The sequence below is a fragment of the Heloderma suspectum genome, chromosome 2 (assembly GCF_057233095.1).
Source record: "Heloderma suspectum isolate Gila_16-S chromosome 2, 16-S_ref, whole genome shotgun sequence".
Classification (NCBI taxonomy): domain Eukaryota; kingdom Metazoa; phylum Chordata; class Lepidosauria; order Squamata; family Helodermatidae; genus Heloderma; species Heloderma suspectum.
In genome coordinates this window covers 80,368,944-80,388,744 of record NC_139459.1, presented here as the reverse complement: position 1 = coordinate 80,388,744, position 19,801 = coordinate 80,368,944, and the positions used below count along the sequence as shown (strand labels likewise).

The window sequence follows — 19,801 nt, the reverse complement described above, 5'->3', positions numbered from 1 at the left end:
AGAGCACAGTCTTCTGTAAAGTAGGACACATGGCTACCCAACAAAATGGCAAAATATGTGAGCACATGAGAATGAAGGACAGCAAACAAAATATAGAACATTTTGATACTCCCATCCACTGACTTAGTGAGGTCCAGATAGATAGACAGACAGACAGACAGACAGAACATACAAACAGAGCCATCCTGAATGGAGTAGGGTGGGGAGAGTGATGAGAGGGATCTTCTGCACCAGCCGAGGCAAAAGATGTGGGATAATTTTGCCAGAGTTCATTTTCAGCGCTGAGGCACACCAGCATGAGGGATGTCCAGGCAGAAAGAATGAACCATGATTGCTTAAACTCCCAGCCCATTCTAGGGTTTCACACAGATTTCAAAGGGTTTGATAGCTCAGAGGCTGTACCAAGGAAAGGTCCAAACAAAGGGAACAAAGATTTGGGTCTGACTACGAAATAGAAGGTTCAGAGAGGTTCCTTGCCTCTTGCTTACTTTATGATAGTTTAGCTTCAATATTGAAAACAAAAAGTGACCATCAAGGGGGCTTGGATAACACTTGGATTAGCTGGGTTAGTGTTTGACATCGCTGAACTGGTAGTTGCTGGAGATTGGATTGTTTTTCCCACCAGGGTTGGCCATTTCAAAAGCACCCTCATAGGTTGCCCAGCATAGGTCAGCCGATGGTGATATAGCAAATAGACAGGCATTTGCATATGTTCCCCCTTCACAAGGAAACACTCCCTTTAACTAAATGGAAGAGTTACAAACAGACACTAAGGGAACAATCCTATCTAGATAGGTGGCCGCCTCCGAACTCGGAGGCGACTGCCTATCCAAAGCAAGGCAGGAGAAGCACAAAGGGGATTGTTCCATCTGTGCTCCTCCTGCCCTGCTTTTTCTGCTTGAAAGCTGATTGTGGGTATCTAGCCGCAGGAGCACGGAGCGGGAAGGAGGCTGCTGTACGACACATAGGATGTGTTGTACAGGTAGCTACGCGCTCCCTGCCCTGGAACGCCCCCAACCATGCCCCTTTCCGGCCGTTCCGTGCTCCTCTTGCAAGCGCAGAGGACGGGGCTGTTCCGGCTGCCTCAGAGGCAACACAGAATTGGGGGCTGGTCGGTTCTCCGGCAACCAACCTCATAGCGCGGGCTCCGAGGTCGGTTCCTGGATAACGGCATATCCTATGGCCATCTAGCCGCTGTCTAGCGGCCATAGGATTGCTACCTAAGAGATGCAAAAAAGCATTATGAAAAGCATATTGCTAACAATATCAAGGCCAACAATAAAGAATTATTTAAATATATCAGAAGCAGGAAACCAGTTAGGGAGGCAGTTGGACCGTTGGGTGACAATGGAATTAAAGGAGTACTAAAGGAGAACAAGGAGACTGCAGAGAAGCTGAGTGAATTCTTCTCATCAGTCTTCACTGCAGAAGATATAGGACAGATACCTGTGCCTGAACTGAGGTTTTCAGGAACAGAGACTGAGGAACTGAGGCAGATAGTGGCAACAAAAGATAAAGTTCTCAGCCTTATAGGGGTGTATGAACCCCACTCACCATTCCGGTTCGGAGCGTCCACGGGGGGCGGAGGGAGGCAATCTGTTCCTCTCCCCAGAATCCTCCCCAGCTGGCTCCGCTCCGTGGCAAGTACATGAAGCCGCCGGCTGGGCCTGTCCACAGCCGGACTTCCGTCCGCTGCCAGTCTGCAGCCGCAAATGGAGTCCGGCATAGCGGACGCCATTTGCGTCCCTGCTTTAGCCGTGATAGGCTACGTAAATATTTATGTAGCCCATCACAGCTAAAGCAGGGACGCAAATGGCGTCCGCTATGCCGGACGCCATTTGCAGCCGCAGACCGGGGCAGCAGTCAGCAGCGGATGGCAGCAGACGGACCCGGACCAGCCGGCGGCAGGTAGGGTCCGTCCGGGGAGAATTTTGCGGGGTGGCAGAGGGAGTGGTCCGTTCCACCATGGACTCCAGGAGTCCGTAGCAGAATTCTCTGCCATCTCTACAACCTTATTGACAAATTGAAAGTTAATAAATCACTAGGCCCAGATGTATCCATCCTATAGTTCTTAAAGAACTCAAACATCAAATTGCTCGTCCTCTAACAAAAATATGTAACATGTCAATCTTTACACCAGAAAACTGGAGAATGGCCATGTAACACCAATTTTTAAAAAGAGATGTAGGAGGGATCCAGGAAATTACAGGCCCTTAATGTCTGTTCTGGGTAAATTGGTTGAAAGCATTATTAAAGATAACATTAAGAAGCATATAGAAGGATAAGCCATACTGAAAAAGCATCAACATGACTTCCACAAAGGTAAGTCCTGTCTCACTAGCCTTTTAGAGTTCTTTGAGAGTGTCAATAAGCATGCACACAGGGGTGATCCAACAGACACTGTTTACTTGGACTTCCAAAAGGTTTTTGACAATGTCCCTCACCAAAGACTCCTGAGCAAACATAGCAGTCATGGAATAAGAGGGCAGGTCCTCTTATGGATCAGTAACTGGTTAAAGAACAGAAAGCAGAGAGTAGGAATAAATGGTAAATTCTCCCAATGGGGGGATGTAAATAATGGCATCACATAGGGATCTGTATTAGGACCGATGCTTTTCAACTTGTCCATAAATGATCTAGAATTAGGAGCGAGCAGTGAAGTGGCCAAGTTTGCCTAATTATTTAGGGTGGTTAATACAAAAAGGGATTGTGAGGAGCTCCAAAAGTATCTCTCCAAACTAGGAGAATGGGCATCCAAATGGCAAATGCAGTTCAGTGTAAGCGAGTGTAAAGTGATGCATGTTAGGACAAAAAATCCCAACTTCAAGTATAACCTGATGGGATCTGAGCTAGTGGTGACCGACCAAGAAAGAGATCTCGGGGTTTGGTGTGCAACTCGATGAAAATGTCAACCCAGTGTGCGGCTGCTGTAAAAAAGGCAAACTCCATGTTAGGCATAATTAGGAAGGGAATTGGGAATAAAACTACCACTGTCATATTGCCTTCATAAAAAATCTATTGTGTGACCACACTTAGAATACTGTGTACAGTTCAGGTCACCACACCTAAAAAAAGATATTGTATAGCTGAAGAAAGCGCATAAAAGAGCAACGGAGGGAGCAATCCTATGGGGAGAGGCAGCTGCCTCTGAACTTGGAGGCAGCTGCCTATCCAATGCAAGGCAGGCGAGCCGCAGGGGGGATCTTCTCCTCCGTGCTCCAGCCACCCTGCATTCACAGCTAGATGGCCAATTTTCGCTGTCTAGCCACAGGACCTTGGAGAGAGGGGGGGTGGACGACGCATAAGAAGCGTTGTATCGGCACTTCCTCACTCCCCACCCCTGGGAACGCTCCCTTTTGCCCCACTCTATGCTGCTCATCTGAGCACAGAGCCTGGGGACAATCCATGCTGCCCACGAGATGGCAGGGTAGGGGTGGGGAGGCAGTTTCCCAGGAACCGACCTTGGACTGTGGGGTCCGAGGTCAGTTCCCAGAAACCAACAATCCTATGGCCTTCTAGCTGCTGTCTAGCAGCCATAGGATTGAGCTCTAGAATGATCAAGGGGTTGCAGCACCTCCCCTATGAGGGAAGGTTACAACAGCTGGTATTGTTTAGCTTGGGGGAAAAAAGAGGGTAAGGGGAGACATGATAGAGGTCCACAAAATTATGCATGGTGTGGAGAATGTGAATAGGGAGACATTTTTCTCCCTCTCTCAAAGTACTAGAACCCGGGGTCATCCCATGAAGCTGATTGCTGGGAGATTCAGATCAAATAAAAGGAAGTACTTCTTCAACATAGCGCATAGTTAAACTATGAAATTTGCTACCACAAGATATAGTGATAGCCACCAATTTCTATGGCTTTAACAGGGTTAGACAAATTCCTGGAGGAGAAGGCTATCAATGGCTACTAGTCTTGATGGCCATGTACTACTTCCAGTATCAGAGGCAGTATGCCTCTGTACACCAGTTGATGAGGAACATGGGCAGCTATTGTACTTGTGTCCCGCTTGTGGGTTCCCGGTCAGCAGCTGGCTGGCCACTGTATGAACAAAATGCTGGACTAGATGGATCCTTGGTCTGATCTAGCATGGCTCTTCTTATGTTATGCTCTGTTGACACAGATGAGAAGGTTGAAGTCATCAGTGTGGGACAGTGAACCAGGGGGTGGAGATAAAGGGCCATTTTTTCCTCAGACATCTACAGGGAGAAGCAGTGTGACTTGGTGACAGGCCTAATATAGGGAGCAGAGTTGTGGGAGGAATTAAATATAAAGCCAAGGCTTCCTGCCTGAGATTCAGTGGGTTAGATGGGAACGTTGTCATACGGTGAGTATGTGAGGAGAGGAAGGGTTGGAAGCAAAGACAAGAGGTTCACTCTTGGCCAAATGCCGAGTCCGAGATGGCACCAAAACGGACAAGTGGAAATATCAGACAGGCAGTTTGAAATCTGGAACTGATAGAAGGGAAACTTTCTGGGATAAAGAGGTAAGCTAGGTATCATCAGCATTCAAGTGGCAGAGCATGACAAATTAAGTCAGCAAAACACAGGGCGCAGAAAAATAGGACAGATCTTTGAGGGATAGCAATAGAAAAGAATTGCTGGGGAAGAGTTTCCACCATGGAAACGTTAAGTAGCTAGTAACACTGGTATATATCTATACTTTTTAGTGTTTTTAGTATTCTATTCTGCTGCTGGTTTGATTGGTTTGATGTTAAATGGTTTTATCCTTTGCTGCTAGTTTTATCTTCTTCAGTGCCGTTTTTATTTTTTGTTTTAATGTTTGTATTGTATATTTTTAATGTGCTGTACACCACCCAGAGAACGTCAGTTATTGGGCGGTTTAAAGGTGCAGTAAATAAATAAACTGTATACGAATGAGGGCGTCTTTAACAGAGGCGTATGGTGGGAAGTACTCTTCTGAAGTCGCTACTTCTTACTCCTGTTAAGCTCCGTTTAATTTTCAGGGGCTGTTTTCGCGTATTTGTTTGCACGCTGCTTTTCTCTCCATCTGTTGCTCGGCCCGCGCGCCGAGGTCCCCAGCAGCTGCTCGTGCCGCCCCCTCTCCCTCCCCGGCGGACTCGCCCGCTGCCCCTCCACAAGCGCGCCTGCGGCAGGATGTTTCGTTTTGTTCCGCCTCCGCCTTTCAATCCCGGCCGTCGTGCAGCGCGGTGAACGCTCTTTCTTTCCCCCGCCACTCCCATAGGCGGCGCTGCTACAGCACTCATTTCACCTTTGACCCCTCGCCCCTCTGAGAACAGGGAGGCCGCATCGACGACCCGGAAGCGAAGCGGCGTTCCGGATACACCGCTCTTCCCTCGTCTCTGTGCGCCTTCACGCTCTAGCTTTACGCCTCCTGGTTGCTAAGCGGCGGCTGGATTGAAAGCGAATCTGAGGCGCGAAAGGGGCCCGGGACGGCGGGACCAGGGAGGCGAGAGCCGCCCGCTGGCTTGGATGCTGGGAGCCGACGCGGACGGGCAGCCTCCCTGCGGTTTCGGACGTTGCGAGCTGTGCCGCCTTCCAGAGCAGAGAGCCCAGCAGCCCTCTGGCTGACAACTGGCCCGGCTGGAAAATGGGCACGAAGTCTGACCAGCTGCTGATTGTGGTTTCTATCCTGGAAGGTAATACACAGGGCAGATCCCTGCGGACACCCAGCCAGCAGCCCTGCGTGTGCGTGTGAGATGAGGAATGGACGAAAACCGCGTTCCATCGGCCACCCCCATTTGTGAATATCTCCTAAATAAATGGTGGGGCGGGCTTCCTTTTCAGCTGAGCGGGGCCCTTAAATCCGCCCCGAGTATCTCTTATCGTACGCAAGATAAAAAGTCTGACGGCCGTTTGCAGTGGTGGTGGAGGTGCTTGCTGCTGTGTGGGAATAATGGAAAAGGGTAGGGCGATCTTTTTCGCTGGGGCATCTTTGGAAATGTGGGGACGTTTTCCAGTTATGTGAAATGCTTGCGGAAGCCGAAGATGTTCCATACACTTTCTTCAGCTGAAAGGTCTTCCGGCTATGTATTTTGTATCAGTTGCCCATCAGTTTCAGCTAGAGTTACATCTTCAGTGCAGCACAGCCTTGGAATATGTGTTCAGTAATAGTAATGGAAGAAAGTATCCCGAGCGTGTCCAGTGTACTTTATACTCGTTAGGGAGCAACTGTTGTCATCTATCCCATTTCGCTTGCATGCATTTGAACTAGCTACTAGGGCTTCCAGATCCAAGGCTGCAGTTTCTTTGTACACCTGAGCCCCCCAACCTCTCACTTCAGTGGCAGAGTTCTCCATAGAAGGTTCCTGGCCCGCAGAGCTTACAATATAAAATTCAGTGCAGGAGGAAGGGGGAGTAGGGAAAGGAGCATCAGTAAATACTGTAATTCAGTGTTCAGTTACAGTGTTCAATAATTTAATACTGAGCTGGTGGGTAGCAGAAGTCTCCTGTCTTTTCAGAGTAGTGTGATATAGCACAGGAGAACACTGCACTTTCAGTGGTGCAGATAGGTGGAAGATGGGCTCAGAGACCTGGAAGTCTTATGCACATATGCTCAAAGAGGCAGTCCTTAGCTGTAGTTCTTGTCTGTTAGAGCAAAACATCAGGAACCTTTTTTATATTGTGTGGACCTGTGATGCCCTGAGTTAGGATTACTACTTAAAAAAACAAAATTTGTAAACTTTAGCTTCATATTGTAGTATTAGCAGATACTTCTCAGTGGATTTTTCACCCTGATAATACACCATCCACACTTTTCAAATGATTAGAAGGTGACTTTAGGGATTTTTGACTGGTTGTTTGAGTTAAGACAAATAAATGCATATCTGTTTTTAAAATGTTGTACAATGCATTCTACTTCAGCCATACAGGCTTATTGTGAACAGTAGCATAGTGTTATGAAAATGATAAATATAGATACAGTTAAACTGTCAAACAATATAAAATTAGTCTATGCTGATGCATCTAGCAGAAAAGATCTGCATATATAGAAAAGATGTATATGTGCATTTCTGTACTATATTTGCCTTTCACTTTTTCCCCTACCAGTAGATACTTCCACACACATCAAAATAAACATTTATGATTGTTATTAAGGATTGCAGCCATAGTATGAATATGTCATAGTGTAACTTCAGGATGTCATAGATTGCTGATGGGTCCCCCGGTTGGCAGGGGCTCCGTTTTGTGCAGGAGGAGGTAACAGAAGAATCTTCCTAGTTAGTGTCCCACCTTAGGCACACTGCAGTAATGTCCCCTGCCCCTATGGGGGCTGGGGACCTGGGGGTAGACCAGAGGGAGGATCTCTTCACTATGGTCCAATCCTGGCCCATGTGTTGAAAGCCTGGCCTGGATGCTGCCTGCATCATTCTACTTTGCTATAGACTAACATGAATCATTGGTTGATGGAACTGGGGAAATTTTTAACAGCATTACTGGTTGGTTTACTGGTTGCTGGGAAACCTATCATGTCCTAATACGAGGCTCTCAACTGTTTTATTTAGAAGCTTCTTGAGCAGTGCGTTTCCCTCCTTTTCCAGGGCGTTATTTCCCAAAACGTCCAAAGCATTTGCTTGTAGTAGAAGCAAAGTTTGATGGTGAACATTTAGCTACAGACCCTGTAGAACATACCGATCAACCTGAATTTGCCACAGAATTAGCTTGGGAACTTGACAGGAAAGCACTTCACCAACACAGGTTAGTTTTTCAAAATTTTCTGAATTGGTTGATTGTGTTTGCTTGTTTCATGTTTGTAGAACTTTGCTAATATTAACTAATAAGTTGGCCTGAGACTGTACTGAAAAAGCCACAGAGGCATGTATTTTCCATCCCAATTTTATATAACATTATGTAAGAAAGTTCAGGTTGTCACTGAAAAGAGCAACTTTTGTTGCTACGCATCTTACTTCAGCGAATGGGTTTCGTCTTGACTGTAACTGTCATAATTTACTAGAGCCCGTTAGGTGATTAAAATTTTTCATAGGTGTGAGATTTGAGTATAAACTAGTCAAGTTTCCTCATTCTTTTGAGAAAATATTTTTGAGATTCTATAAAGAACATTAAAATTGTTTTTATCAATCCTTGCCTTGTCCTAAATTTGCTATTATTTTTAAGACCTATAAAAATGAAGTTTATACCATTGAGGAACCAAAAGCTGGTATACATATTTATTAATCCTGATTCTTATTGCACTGAATTTTTATTTTCTTGCAGATTACAACGCACACCTATCAAGTTACAATGCTTTGCTTTGGATTCTTTATCTGCAGCCAAAGAGACTGTAGGTTACATTGTACTAGATTTAAGAACTGCTCAAGAGAAGAAGCAGGTATTATTTATAATTCTGCTTATCATTGTCATAATTCATGTATAATATATCTGAGATTAAATTACTTTGATTTCGAGGATGTACTGAATGGTAGATTTCTAGTCCTAATTTCTCACTGGGATGGTAAATCTGCATCTGGGCTGTAGCATTTCAGACTGTAGGTGTAAATCACTAAATGGTCCTTCATAGAGGAAAAACAATCATTTTATGTAGAGAACTGCCATAGTGGAGAGAAGGAGGTTGGATTAAAACCTTCCTCCCTAGCACTTGGTTGTCTGTGTAGTAAAAGCTTCATGTAGGCGGAAGCAATTATGAAGTAGTATAGTGCAGCCATGATTTAACCTCTTCAATGGAAATTGGACTTTAGTTTATCTAAAGTGCATGAAGGCAGCAATCCTATGGCCGCCAGTCAGTGGCTAGACAGCTATGGGATATGTGATTTTCCGGGAACCGACCTCAACTCCGAGGTCGGTTCCTGGAGAACTGACCTTCCCCCGCTTCCGCGCTGCCTCTCAGGCAGCGCTGAACAGCCCTGCACTCTGCACTCAGAAGAGGAGTGCGGAGCGGCCAAAATGGGGCGTTCTGGGGGGCGTTCCAGGGAGGGGAAGGCGGAAATGCAATGCGACACATCCTATGTGTCGTCCAGCAGCCTCTTCCCCCATTCCGCCTTCCCATGGCTAGACAGCTGAAATTGGCTGTCTAGCCGCAAATGCTGGGCAGGAGAAGCGTGGAGGGAATAATCCCTCCATGCTTCTCCTGCCCTGCATTGGATAGGTGGTCGCCTCCGAGTTTGGAGGCAGCCGCCTATCCCCATAGGATTGTGCCCTAAGAGTATGACTTGGAATTCTTCTTAAGAACGTTTGTATTTGTGTGTCTAGAAATCAGTGAGATAACATAGATATACATAAAACCTTGCTATTTCCTGCCCAATCTAGATTTTCTGTGCTAAGAAATGAATATTGCACACTGTTCAAGCCATTGCTCCGGCTTAATAACCCAAATGATGATTGTGCTTTGTAAACTGGTGCAAAATGTTTAAGATCAGATTACCAAAATTGTTCTATAAATGGTTCTGTTAATTATATGATTCAGACAGTGACAAGTCTTCCCTTCATATTTATCTTCTCTGGTCTAATTTGTTCATGTTTTTGGATTATATTTTGGCTTCATCCATGTTAGACCAGGTGATATAAAATGTCAGTTATATCGGCATGAGAAGAGATAGTGTAGATTTGGATACTAACTTTAGTTTGATTATGATCTTATGTCTAAAGTTCCTGGCCCCTATATTACTCTTTATACCATAATTAAGCAGGGATGAATGTCATATAGCTTATAATTTTTTCATTCCATTCCATCCCCTCTACTGATGAAAAACCCTTCACCATATCCTCTTCCTTTGTAATTTTCCTGTTGTTCATATTTTCACAGATTTGTGTGTGTGTGTGTGTGTTTTGCACGCAGTTACACTGTCTGTAAGAACTTGCTGAACATCTCACGTTTTCTCACCAGGAGTTAAGAATGCTTTAAATTTTGCATATGTCAGGGTAGACCAAAAAAATGACATAACATTAAGTAAGGTAAGACTTTGGCCCCAATCTCAAGATCCATGAGAACATTAGGCTGCAGCCCTATACCCACTTTCCTGTAAGTCCTATTGAACTCAGTGGTACCTACTTCTGAGTGGACATGTATAGGATTGCATATGTATAGTGACATATGCTTAGACAAATGTCAAAAATGGTGGTGTTCTGGATGTTCTTGCTAATCATGCAAGTGCCTATCAATTAGGTTCTTAATTGCCGAAAAATCCTATAACACATGATTTGACATTTATGAACTTGGTTGTGATTGTGCACCTTTTGCATCTCTGTATATTCATGAACCCAGAGCAGAGCAAGATCTTCTGTTTATGCTGTTGTTTGTAGCTGCTGCCATGCTGTCTTTGTGCAGAGTGTGGGGTAGGAGAAAAGGAACTGTTCAATCGGTTCTCTGTCACTGAATAGATTGATAGACAGTTTGAGTAAATGATCTGCCTGTTAAGATGATTATCTCCTATGGTGAAAGTTAGTAGCAGTATTTTCTTCCTCCTACTCACTAAAGGGATTTGACGGATTTTCCTTTGTCCTTCATTGTAGGCTAAATGCAAAGCATAAACATAGCAACTATTTAGAACATGTGTAATAAAAGTAAATGTGTTTTTGTGGAGCAATATTGATTGATTAGCTTTTCTAAACTTTTTTTTTTATGGAGAGGCTTAAGACATGCTGCTCCAAGTCAGTGCTATCCAGTTAGAGGTGATCTGCTCTCAGATTTCCAGGAATAGATGGAAGCACAAGTCGAATGAGAATACTTATAACGCTGACCTAGAGATGCACAAGTGCAACAGGGTGTACACTTGTTCATGTGCTCTTGGAGCCCTCCACCCCTACTCCATGTTACCAGGGGCTGAATTCAGTGCAGTCATGCTCTCATTTGCTTATCTACCCAGCAAAGGAAGGGAGTATTACATATGTTCTCATAGCTCTCTGGATTATGGCTAAAGTCTTGAGGGGTTTGGGTATTATTTTAAATCCTCTTTGGTTTGGGGAAATTGAAGAAAAACTTGCCTATATGTAAAATAGTCTAAAAGCTACCTATATACATTTGAGGTCGCTTTATTGTAGTATTGGTGATGATGTGACCACTACTGCTCATTAGTTTGTAGTGTTAATTTTAAGTTTAAGGACTTTTAAAATGTCTGCCTAGTTTAGCTACATCTTATGTGATAACTGTACCGCATATTTATCATTTTAAGTGTTTCTCCACCAACGACTTGTTTTAAATCTGCAGCCACCAAAATGGTATCCTTTACTCAGCAATAGATACACAAAATTTAAGTCTGAACTACAACTAAGTCTGATGTTAGAAACTGATACCAAAGCATCCGTGGATGGGTTTAAAGCAAAGGAAGCACCCCCCAGAAATGTAACAGGTTAGTAGCATAACGAAAGTTTCACCAAATACTATAAATTCCTAGAAACTGACTGGAATTATAGGACTTGTGGCAAATCCATGATGCTCCTGAAGTATCTTTGATAATTATTGGCAAATTCACTATACAGATCATCTGCAATCTGTTTTCTCTATTCTGTTAATCCTGTTCATAAAAATGCAGTCAGTTTTGGTTTTGAAAATGTATTTATTTACAATATTTGTATACTGCTCCATATCTAGAACAGATTTTGGAGTGGTGAACAAAAAAGGTAAAATAATAAAAGGATAAAAAGATTAAAACTCCATATTAAAATTATTTTTTAAAAAAACAGAATTCCTGAGTGGAGCATGTTCTCAGAAGCACTCTGTTCCTTATGTATAAGTGTATGTCTGCCCCCATGCCATTATCTTGCACCTGACTCCAGTTGGTAGAGCTTGGGGTATTTTAAATAAACACAATGTAGATCTTCCAAGCCTGAAGTCTGCCCACTCCTGCCCTGAGGAGCTTGGCTGTTGAATTCTGACTTATAATCCACTTGGTATTTTCAGGAACTGATGTCCTCTTTGCTCACTTTGAAGTTATTTTTTGTGTAGAGTTGCACTTTTTACTTTATAAGAAGTATAATAAACTGATCTATTTAAATGTTTATCCTGTTATTTCTTGAAATTTCAGGATTAATAACATTAGAATATTCAAGGTCAAAACATCAAGTTCAACGATTATTAATCATAATCTTAATGGCACTTTTTGTATTGGAATAGTTTATACAAGGGTCTTCCTTTATGTCAAAGCCAACATAATGCACGAGGACATTTTGTAGACCTCAACAAACTAATTTATTGAAAAATAGATATTTATAACATTCTTTGGTAGTATGTTTTGAGATCATGTCCACCCATGCATGTTTTTTATGGTATAACTTTGTCTCTTTTATGTTTTTCTTTTCTCTCTACGTATGTTTATAATCTTTTCTGTTTTTTTAAATTAAGCCATCAATCTTTGCCACTGAAAGACAGCTCAGAAAAAACAAGCAATGCAATTCCCCTATTTAAGCTTTATTTTATATTAAGTGTTCACCTTTTCTCTTTATTTTTCATATGATTCTCTCTATCCTAAAGCTTGTTTAAATTCTGTTGTCAAGATTAGTAAAGTACAACCTCAATGGAGTGTTGCAAATGGTGAGTTTTCTTTTCATTGCTGTACTTCATAGACTTATTCTCCTTTGCTAGCTATATTCAGTCATTTGGGTTTATGGACAAGTTTGTGCAGCATAATGAAATCAAGCAATAAAACACGGGTGTTAGTCTATGCCTTTGAGCATGGATGGTGTAAGTTCAGTTTGTATAGATGAATATTTTTTGCTCTTCCACAAAGCTGATATGTTGCTCATACTTTACTGCAGTTCCTTACTGCCTTACAGAAAAAGTAGATGTGGAAGAACTTTACCTTATTAAACAATTTGGTTTTAGGGATCACCTAGATAATGCCTATTATTTACTCCAGTTCAGTTCACTGAGAAAGTGAATCTATATTAAAAGCCAGGATTTTTGGAATTTTTAAAAAACATGAGTTGTATCTGCTGTTAGTCTAACAAGTCTCATGCATTTTAATGGGTCTACGCGATGTAACACTGGATACAACCCATCAATTGCACAAGGCCAGCAGAGTAAACAATTAGATCATAAATGGGGGGGGGGGCAGTTATATAATTGCTTTCTGTTTACCATGAAGTAAATGGTAAATAAAGTAAATTTCAGTTGCTTTGAGGTGAAATACTTGTAAGTGATGGTGTTCTAGATTGACATTGGGTTTATCCAGGATCATACAAGCCCAGGACTAGTAGGATTTCTTAATGACACTGCCCTCTATGTGAATTTTACCTCGAGATATTTTTAGAAATTTCTCCATGAGAAACTCTTATTTGCTAGTTTAGTCCAGAATATAAAGACCTTCGTTTTTTTTGTTTTTTTTAAAGTGCCTCTTCAGCTGCCTGGATTGGACCCCAAAAATCTTATAGCAGTTCTGAATGAAGAGGAAGGATATCATCAAATTGGACCAGTAGACTACTGCAGAGACCACTTTGTTTTGTCTGTTACTGTTGCATTTGCTGCTCAGTTAGAACAGGTAATAACACTGCTTCACCTTCTTGATACTGCTATTTGGTTTGACCTAAGTGCTGAGCTCTGGTAGTGTTTACAGATTTCAGATGGTTGACATGTAGAAGACTGTGTCCTGATGCAGCAGGTTGCTCTTAATCCTTGCAAACGTCTGATTCTATATTTTGAGAAGGACTTCATGGTGGGGCCAGTTAAAAAATCTAAATAGACCTCAAAGTAATAGTGTTGCACTAATGATGGAAGCAGCTTGGAAAAATGAGTAGGGGCATCTATCAAACCTTGATCTCTGAATTCAGTAGTTTCTGTTGTTACCTATGTTACTTGCAAAATACTTAAATAGACTAGTTGGAATATGCAACATTTTTAACGTTTTAGATGCAGGTGAACATTCATAATTTCTACTGAGCAATTTTGAGGACTTGTAGTTTGTTTTTCCTCTTTGTTTATAATAGCTAATACCTACCACAATGAAACTTCCAGAACGCCAGCCTGAATTCTTCTTCTACTATTCACTACTGGGCAATGATGTTACCAATGAACCATTCACTGACTTGATGAACCCAAACTTTGAGCCAGAGCGAGCATCTGTTCGAATACGCAGCAGCATTGAAGTTCTGAGAGCTTATTTTTTGGCTCACTCAAAGTTGCAGGTAAACAGCTACCTCTTTTCTATGGTAAATGAAGCTTTACTTGTTGTATTTTGTTCTGATGAAACTATGAGAAAATAATGAGAATTTAGTGTCCTAGCGGCAGAACATATTTAAGAATTTGGTAGCAACTGGCCATGAGTGTGCAAAGGTTTAAGACATAGTTAATATGTTAGTCTCTACTCACTAATATGGATCCTGAAACATAAGAAATGTCTTGCTGGATCAGACCAAAAATCCATCTAGTCCAGAATTCTTTTGCTAACAGCAGAAACCCAGGAGCCCTTGGAAGATCTCAAGTAGGGTATGAAGGTGATGATCAACTGCTGTTATTTCTCCCCAGTATCTCAAGTTCAGAGGCATTCTGCCTTGATCAAGAGGTTGCTGCCAAGGCTCAATAAATCACTTGCCTCCTTGCTATAGACAAGTGCTCTTTCCCAATTTGGTGAACCTCCATGCTTCCTCCAAAAGCCCTGTTTGTAGGAAACTGTCTCTCCTTTCCTCCCTGGAAAAGTGCTTCCTCTCCTGAATGTTGGGCTTTGTAAAAAGGGTCTTTGCAGGGAGACCTGCAGGGTCTTTGAAAACTCCAGTGAGAATAGAGAGAAACCACACACCATTTCTTTACCATGCAGGAAATATGTGGTACTTTCCTTCCCTTCCTGTTTGGTTTTTGCAAGAGGCAGCATGGAGATGTTAATTGTGCTTTCGCCAAAAGCCCAAACACCTCTCTGAGTCAGAGTGTTTGCAGAACGTGCATTCTGTGCATTGTTGCTGCCTAATGGGAAGATAGAAAAGTTGCTTCCTGTATTCTCTGTCCTGTATGGATTTTCTTTCCCTTTCCATACGTTTTCTTTCAAGGAGGCAGCAGGAAGGCATGGTCCGTGCTTTTTTCAAAAGCTCCGCTTGTCGAACAAAATAAGTTCTTTCCTCTACAGAGAGTGGAGAAAGAAAGAGAGACGGCTTCCATCTTGGAAGCTGTGCTTTTGCAGAAAGTGCAAGCTATGCCTTGCTGTTTCTGCCTCGCATAAAATCCCAACATTAGGAAAAGAAACAACCCCTTTTCTCCACAGAGACCTGGGGTGAGCATGTGGGATGGTTTCTGTCTCTTCCCATTGGGCTTTTGGAGGCTCCCTTCAACAGTCCAGCAGAAGAGTAAATGCCCCACCCTTCCCTGAGTTCTCTGCACATTCCATGGGACTTGGAGAAGGGAGGGATCAGTGGCAAACCAAGTAATGGATTTGACTAATAAGACAGGCTTTTGATTGATGAGTCTAGCAGACTCATGCATAGTCAGGGTACAAGGGCTTCCCTAATAAACTTCCATGGCAGGCAGCACTTCTTTGTAGTTATGCTGGTTTATGTGCAGAGTTGCCTCAACAACTGCAGTGAATGATTATGCCTGCGCACACTGTAGTACCCATGAATCTGCAGGGTTCTGAATGCAGTAGCATCACAGTGACTTTCTAAGGCTTTCCTGTTTCTCTCTCCCTTATAGATTGTGAATTGTGGCTTATCATGCACTGTAACATGACCAGTTGGAGCCTATTGTCAAGTCTTCTCTTGGGGAATTAAGGTCTTTGAAGGATAAGGCAGTCTGGGGAAGATTAGAATCTTTGGGTACTCTTCTAAGGAAGGCTTGATTGCTTAAGTAGTTAATCTGAGATCCATTACAAACACATTTTTTTAAGAACTTAATGTTTCCATTTGGATGTGATTGGTTTGGTGTTAATTGTGAGGTAGAATATACTCAGTGTGGTTTGTAGCACAGTTATTTTCATTATACGCTTTTGAAAAACAGATCCATCTTTGCTGTGGGGACCAGTCTCTTGGAAGCACGGAAATACTTTTAACTGGCTTGCTGAAGAAAGGAACTGTGGACATCCATCTACATCCAGTGGCTGTTGAAGGAGCATTCATTCTTGTCCCACCTAACAGAGCCCGACAAAAACTGCCATCAGTGCCTTTGGATATGGCACCCACTGTTGGAGTATCGATATCTCTACAAAAAGATACCAAAGTTTCTCAGGTACAGCTCATTTCTTCTTATTTAGTTTTACATTTTTTATGTCTAAGTATAATAAAAATATTGAAACAATTGGTTTGGATATTCTTGCTATTATGTGACAGTGAAAATGAAGTTTATATTTTTAATTAGACACTGCATTTTGTTCAGCCTGTAATCCAATTAGATTCGAAGGCTGAGTCTCAAAGTGTGAAAAGAGCTTTGTGTCCAACACATGATCAAGAAGGAAGTTCTGAACGTGGTTCCCATAATGCATTACCTCAGACTCGCCATTCTCCTCCCATAAAAGAGGATGCAACTGAAAGTGAAGTGGAAAGTCTTCAGTCTGACAAGCCAAAGCCACAGAATAAAGGTAGGAGCTGCATTGATACTAATTTTCATAACTGCAAATTTACAACTGTGATCTCTGCCACTAAGTTGTCCTTGTCATATATCATCTTTTATGATACCATGGAAGGAAACAGGTGACACTGCATAGTGATCTAAGCCAACTTAAACTATTCTGAAATCTCCATTAAATGGAAAGAGTAAGCAGATGCTCTGTGGTCCACCAGCTTTATCATTTTAAATTTGAGAACACATTGTCTGGTTTAGGGTTGCCATTGAAGGACTGCACAGATATTCGTCTTGAAGTAAATTGCTAGGATCACTATTTTGTTCTGTGTGGACAGAATACAGGAACATAATCTTCCACGTAAGGCCACTTTACACGTTCCACCAATGTGTGGAGACTTCTTGAAATGTGGAAGGCTAGTTCAGAATCTGGTTTTAGAAAGGGAAAACTAAGTCCTATCAAAAGCAAGGACACTTATTCACAATTGTTATAACTGTATAACAAGGGCTGTAAAGCAGAGAAAACCTCTTGAATATGATAGTGATTGAAACAGAAGCTAAATCTAATTGTAAAAAAATCACTGTTTCTTTTGCAGCTTTGAATGCTCGAGTACCTCCTTCGGAGACTCAACATGTCAGTACCTCTCAATCTACTACAGGGCAAAAAATAGCTGTTCCGGCTGCATCCCATCATTTCTGCTTCTCAATAGACTTAAGAACTGTCCATAATCTGGATGCTGGGTTTCCTGTCAATTGTATGTTAAGGTACAGATGTTTTAGATCATAGTTCCTTTGAAAGAGAAGGGATGCTTTTGATCTTGCCATGTGAAAAATGCAGAGTTCACCCGAATCTTAAGCTGGCTGGAAAGTGGTGATTCTAACCATCATTACTTTGTTTAAATGATACCCTGTTCTGCTCTTGTGGATACGTACTAACTTGAAGTTCATTGCTTCTTCCTAGGCATGTTGAGGTTCAGTTCACATCCTTTGCTTTCTGTTATCATTTTCCAGTTAGGCATTTCCTGAGACTGGTGTGTGTGGTGGATTCCTGAACATTTTGGGATAAAATTCAGTATATTGACCAGATTGCTAGACTGGAGATTTGCCTGGTCATTAAATACAGTCAATATATCACTTCACAATGGGATGAGGCATGGGGAAAACATACTAACAAACCTCTTGAACTAGATCTGCAGCCATGGTTAATTGCATCTCTCTCAGAATCGCAGGCAGGAGACTACTGATTTGACTGAGGTTAGGACATAGATCTTGCAAGTGTATTTATGAAGGGGGAATTGCCCAACAGTGTGTGGGTCTTGTAACTTCCATTAATGGATAAGCATGTCTCCCTTGCATGTTGCTTTTATTTTATAAAGATTTTCTACACATTGAGAATACTGCTGTCGCAACTTGTGGATTCAGTTACATTTCTAGGTTGAAAACACGCTAAGTTAGCAAGTTCTTAATTTTTAAAAAAAGTGGTGAGAAGTACTGAAATTATTATTTCAGGGACCTTGTACGCTATTGTATTATTTTGGCTGAACAAAATTATGCTTTTGGCTTAACTGGCCCACTTGGCATTCTGCTGTTTGGCATGTGGTAACTCCATTGAACATTAAATTAAATTTGGTGTATGAATTCAAGGAAGAATTCTATGTTTCAGTTTTGAATATCAACTCATTCCCATTACCTCTTTCCGAAGGAGAGAGGAAGATTCAAAATGTGATATATCCCTTGAAGACTATTGAATAACAGAATGAATAATAGTGTGCACATTCATAACATTAAATATTTAAAATATAAACTCCTGTTTGACCCCTGCATCTATTTTGAAAGGGGTAGAAAATGTAAAATTGTAATGTGATTTCTATAGCGATGCTTTTGAATACTGTGCTTCAGTAGTTCTAGAACTTATATGCCATCAGTCTACAGCTGTGGTCACCAACTCATTACACAAATGTAATTCTGAGGAGTAGCAGAGAGAGCCTCCAGTGTCTGCAGCAAAAGGAATAATATGTTTTTTGTGGTGGGGGGGTTAAAAAAAGCATGAGCAATACAGGGGAAAGTGCACCTTTCAACATTGTGCTGGGCTGCATCTTGGTCTAGGGCTGAGCATCACTATTAAACACACACATTCTTCTTGGCATGCCTCCATTTAAAAATAAGGAACAAACAACTATCTTCCCATGCTAGACAGTGAGTGCAAAAGGGGCACGCGTAGTCACCTCCGTGGAACCGGGTGCAAGAGAGCCTCACCTTTTGGCTGCCAGAAATGATGTTCGTTACCAGGCCCAGTCACCATTTTTAGAAAGTTGAAATTATGCTTTCATTTGAACTGTTTCTTAGCTTTAAGTTTATTTTGATGCTATTGGTTGTGTCCTGGTTACTAGCATTTGGTGCAATATGATCCAGTTGCTCTTGCACCATGAAAAGCCTTCACCTAGTTACTTAATGCACATTTCATTGTATATTGTAGTGGCTGAAGGAGCCAGGAAAGCTCTGTTGCATGAGCAGAATTCCATTCAATTTTCTATGGAATCCCGCCTAATAACATAAAGCCATTTGTATACATGTAGTAGTAGCAGTACTACTACTTACCATTTTAGGAAGGTCATTAATTACACAGTACTTTTAAAGAATGGATTTGTGCTCATCCTTGGGTTTAAATATTGGATGAAAGTTCACATTGTTCCAATCATCTATCTAGCTGCATGCTGTGGTTGGTTGGAAATGAAGATTGTTCCTGTAAGTTCCAGTATATTTGCTTGGAAGTCAACTATTCAGTGAGTTTGTGTCTGTCTGTCTTTCAAACTATAATGCTAAACACAAATAAATAGAATAATGGTTTCCAGGCGTGGTTGACATTTACATTGCATTTACATTTGCCTACCCATATTTGGCAAATGTGCAATGAATTCAGTTCCTAATTCAGCCTGCATGCCTGTTCGTATAAGCTGTTAGTATAGTTAGCTTAAAGTGCATTTGCTTCAGACTGTTATTCCATTTGCTGTATTATTTTTTCTTCCTCAATAGGTACTCGTATCCATTTTTTGGCAGTGCTGCACCCATTATGACAAACCCTCCTGTGGAAGTACGAAAAAACATGGAAGTGTTTCTTCCTCAGTCCTATTGTGCATTTGATTTTGCAACTATGCCCCATCAGCTTCAGGATACTTTCTTCAGGTTGGAAATGCACTAAGGATATTTTTTTCAATAATGTCTATGTATGTGTGTTTGCTTTTATGTAAAACTAATTGCCAGTATTTAAGAGTTTGGGGTTGTATCCAGTGGTGTCATTCCCCTCACACAAAGCTTCTACTGCTTGCAGAAGCACTGTTTTTATCCTTACACAAGTGTCAAATCCAGTGCTTTGCTTCTGCAAACTGTTGTTCC

General features: G+C 41.9%; 1 protein-coding gene across 12 annotated transcripts in view; it reads left to right on the top strand.

Annotated features, from left to right (window-relative positions):
* Window positions 1-5,281: 5,281 nt before the first annotated feature.
* Window positions 5,282-19,801, top strand: part of CEP120 (centrosomal protein 120) — a 156,424-nt gene continuing 141,904 nt past the window's right edge. For 2 of the 12 annotated variants that reach the window (XR_014787716.1, XM_084833961.1), the window contains exons 1-10: window positions 5,285-5,621; window positions 7,524-7,680; window positions 8,197-8,311; window positions 11,144-11,285; window positions 13,264-13,412; window positions 13,858-14,055; window positions 15,851-16,078; window positions 16,226-16,427; window positions 17,005-17,173; window positions 19,442-19,591. Coding sequence is in view for 9 of the 12 variants with exons in the window: in XM_084833961.1 (XP_084690087.1) it covers window positions 5,573-5,621; window positions 7,524-7,680; window positions 8,197-8,311; window positions 11,144-11,285; window positions 13,264-13,412; window positions 13,858-14,055; window positions 15,851-16,078; window positions 16,226-16,427; window positions 17,005-17,173; window positions 19,442-19,591 (1,559 nt within the window). In the remaining 3 variants the exon portion in view is untranslated. Of the gene's footprint in view, window positions 5,889-7,487; window positions 7,681-8,196; window positions 8,312-11,143; window positions 11,286-12,406; window positions 12,467-13,263; window positions 13,413-13,857; window positions 14,056-15,850; window positions 16,079-16,207; window positions 16,428-17,004; window positions 17,174-19,441; window positions 19,592-19,801 lie in introns of all 12 variants that reach the window. The other 10 variants (XR_014787717.1, XM_084833956.1, XM_084833965.1 and 7 more) reach the window with 9 other exon arrangements.